The sequence below is a fragment of the Nicotiana sylvestris genome, chromosome 12, assembly GCF_000393655.2.
Source record: "Nicotiana sylvestris chromosome 12, ASM39365v2, whole genome shotgun sequence".
NCBI lineage: Eukaryota > Viridiplantae > Streptophyta > Magnoliopsida > Solanales > Solanaceae > Nicotiana > Nicotiana sylvestris.
Genome location: NC_091068.1, coordinates 12493455 through 12496888, shown reverse-complemented (window position 1 = coordinate 12496888; position 3434 = coordinate 12493455). Strand labels below are relative to the sequence as shown.

Genomic DNA, 3434 nt, shown 5'->3' with positions numbered 1-3434 from the left:
GTGCAGTAGAGGGCTAAACAATGGTAGACTGAGAAGTGGGTTGTGAAGTGGAAGCGGATGCAACTGTAGCCTGAGGAGACACTGGAGTCTGGGAATCTGAGTGTTCTACATCAATAGGAACCTGGGTCTAAACCTCTGGGGGAGCAACATCTGATGCGTCATTGATGCGCGTGATATCAATATCCTTCAGGGCCTTCCCTATCTTGTTAGTGTGTGGCATGGTAGGGATTTTCACAACCTTACAGAGGGCTGTGATCATGTAGGGGAATGTAAGTGAAGTGGCTGTCCGCTTTGCCTGGATCCCTATCTCTCGAAAGATAAAGTTAACCACATTAATCTTGATTCCCGCCATAATGCATGCAATGAGAAGAGCTTTCTCAATGCTTATGTCTTTCGTGTTTCTGGATGGTATCAGTCGAGAGGTGACAAAGCTAAGCCAAAATTATCCCTCTCGCTTGAGATCCTCCTTGTATATTTTGTGCACCGTGTTGATCCAAGCAGAGGTCCCCTTAGCTATCACAGAAGCTATCCAACTACGCTCATTGTCCCGATTTGCCCATTTGGCGGCGTACTCAGCTATACTCGGCTCCATTCAGGGATGTAAAACTCATTGATAGTCTCATCGCTGCAGAACACACTCTTCCCCCGAACTAACATAGTGTCACAGAAAACCCTGTTGCACTTGTGATGAGCAGCCCTGGAGACTCCATAGGAGGCATAAAATTCACGGATAATGTTTTCATTATATTCATCAGGCAGCTCCGTGAAGCACTCCCATTTTCTCGCCTTGATGTTCTCCCAGATGTGGGGGTACTGATCTTGTAGCCCATTCATACTCAGTTGTTTTTTGGCCAGGATTTTTCATTTTGTCAGCGCTTCTCTATAAAGCTCCCTGGACCCTTCGACCCCAAACCTGAATTGGAAGTCATCTCCTCGTTTCCTTTTTGCCTCAGCTTGTAGGTCAACTTCAGTCAAGATCTCCTCCTCATCAGATTGGAGGAAAGTGTAGCAGTAGGGTCCGGTCGCGGTCGTTTTGCTTGTTGAGTTTGATGACTGGAGGAGGCCCTTTTCTGGACAGAGGTTGTATGTTTCCTGGGACCCATATCTAGGAGAATTGCGACGGGCAAGTCACCGCATAACACACTATGCGACCGCATAAGTGTTATGCGGTGGATTCAATTGAGTTGTTGCAGGGCCAAAAATGCGGTGCACTATGCGTTCACATAGTGGAAATGCAGTCCGCAAATTGCACCACCTTGTCGCAGTTTTATCACCAAATTTAGCCAAACACACTGTCTGGGTTTGTGACTAAAATGCGGTCCACATAGTTAAATTGAGACCGCATATGTGTAACAAACTTCCCAAGGTGATTTTTCTTCCCTTTTTGATGCAATCTTACCCCGTGTTATGATCTTTTGAATCCCCTAGACTCTAACACACACTTTAAATTGCTCAATTAAATCTATCTAACAAAAACTAAAAATTTAAAGGCCAAAAAGTGTGTTACCACACATGGGTTGCCTCACTTGAAGCTCTTGATTTAACGTCGCGGCACGACGAAGTTGGCATTCATTTGGATTCACTCATTGGTCGGGCACGGACCATCTTTAAGAGCCAACTTCTCCACCAAATGTTTTTCTCCATTTGTGCCCAAGTAGTGCTTGACTCGTTGGCCATTCACTTTGAAGGTTCACAACCCATCCTCCAAATCTAGTTCCACAGCTCCAAAAGGAGAGACATTTACCACCTTGAACGGACCAGACCATTTTGATTTGAGCTTGCCCGGAAACAATTTGAGCCTTGAGTTAAAGAGCAAAACCAAGTCACCCGACTTGAACTCCCTCTTCAAGATCTTTTTGTCGTGAACGAACTTCATCCTTTCTTTTTACACAGTTGCACTTTCATATGCATGGAAACGAAATTCCTCCATTTCATTAAGTTGTGTTAACATCAAATTTGCAGCTTCAGCCCAGTCCAAGTTCAACCTCTTCAGTGCCCACATGACTTTGTGTTCCAGTTCTACGGGTAGATGACAAGCTTTGCCGAAGACTAACCGATATGGAGAAGTGCAAATAAAAGTTTTGTACGCCGTGCAGTATGCCCACAATATGTCATCTAGCTTCCTTGACCAATCGGTCCTGTTTGCATTGACAGTTTTTGCTAGAATGCTCTTTATCTTCCAGTTGGAAACCTCAACATGACCACTTGATTGGGGGTTATAATGTGTGGCCACCTTATGCTTGATGCCATATTTCTCTAGTAGCCCCGTGAAAGCCTTGTTACAGAAAGAGACCCTCCATCACTAATAATGGATCTAGGAGTGCCAAACCGAGTGAATTTGTTTTTTTAATAATGCGGTTACACTTCTTGCCTCGTTGCTTAGTAAGGAAATTGCTTTAACTCATTTGTACACATATTCCACAACCACCAGGATATATTTCATCCCACAAAAGCTTACAAAGGGACCCATAAAATCAATTCCCCAAACGTCAAAGATTTCTATCTCCATCACAAAGTGCATTGGCTTTTCATGCCTCTTGGAGATTGATCCTTGCCTTTGGCATTAGTCACAATCCTTGACCATTTCATTGGCATCATGATAGATCGACGGCCAATAATAACCACATTCAAGCACCTTAGCATCCGTTCGATTTCCCCCATGATGACCCCAACCGGTGAATCGTGGCTTGCCTTTAGAATTGGCATAATCTATTCTTCTGGAACACACCTTCTGATGATGTTGTCAGCACAAACATGGAACAAGAATGGTTCTTCCCAATAGTATTGCCGACAATCTCTCAAAAACTTCTTTTGATAGGATTCCAATCCATCCGGAATAAGGTTACTAACCAAGAAGTTAGCAATATTGGCATACCAAGGAGCAAAAACGCTAGATAGTGCCAATATGTGCTCATCCAGGAATGCATCATTGATTTCAAGATCTCTCTTTAGCCTCCCTGCCTCTTCAAGCCTTGATAAATGATCCGCTACTTGATTTTGAGTTCCCTTGCGATCCTTGACCTCGAAGTCAAATTCTTGCAACAACAAGACCCACCGAATTAATCTAAGCTTTGCATCCTTCTTTTCCATGAGATAGCGAAGAGAAGCATGATGTGTGTACACTATTACTTTGGATCCCAACAAATAAGCCCGGAATTTCTCAAAGGCATAAACAATGGCAAGAAGTCTTGCTCAGTCACTGTGTAATTCATTTGCGTCCATTGAGTGTCTGGCTTGCCTAATAGACCGGGTGGAGAACCTTATTGTGATGTTGGCCAAACATTGCTCCAATAGCTACACCACTAGCGTCACACATGAGCTCGAAAGGAAGAGACCAATAAGGTGTGACAATAATAGGTGACGTGGTGAGCTTTTGCTTCAATTCTTCAAAGGCTTTGAGGCATTTCTCGTCAAACATAAATTTGGCATATTTC

The 3434-nt window shown here is 43.7% G+C and overlaps 1 protein-coding gene across 1 annotated transcript; it reads right to left on the bottom strand.

Moving 5' to 3' along the window:
- Positions 1 to 1885: 1885 nt before the first annotated feature.
- Positions 1886 to 3090, bottom strand: LOC138882685 (uncharacterized). Its single transcript, XM_070163299.1, has 2 exons — positions 2851 to 3090; positions 1886 to 2275 (listed from the first exon to the last, which is right to left on the bottom strand). The coding sequence occupies exons 1-2, from the start codon at positions 3088 to 3090 to the stop codon at positions 1886 to 1888; spliced, it is 630 nt and encodes a 209-aa protein (XP_070019400.1).
- Positions 3091 to 3434: the final 344 nt, after the last annotated feature.

Bases quoted from the DNA above. Each gene is read 5' to 3' on its own strand.
- LOC138882685 (XM_070163299.1), bottom strand. From the start codon at position 3,090: ATGGAAAAGAAGGATGCAAAGCTTAGATTAATTCGGTGGGTCTTGTTG. The intron at 2,276-2,850 runs GTTAGTAACCTT...TTCTGTAACAAG, and splicing joins CCAATATTGCTAACTTCTTG to GCTTTCACGGGGCTACTAGA.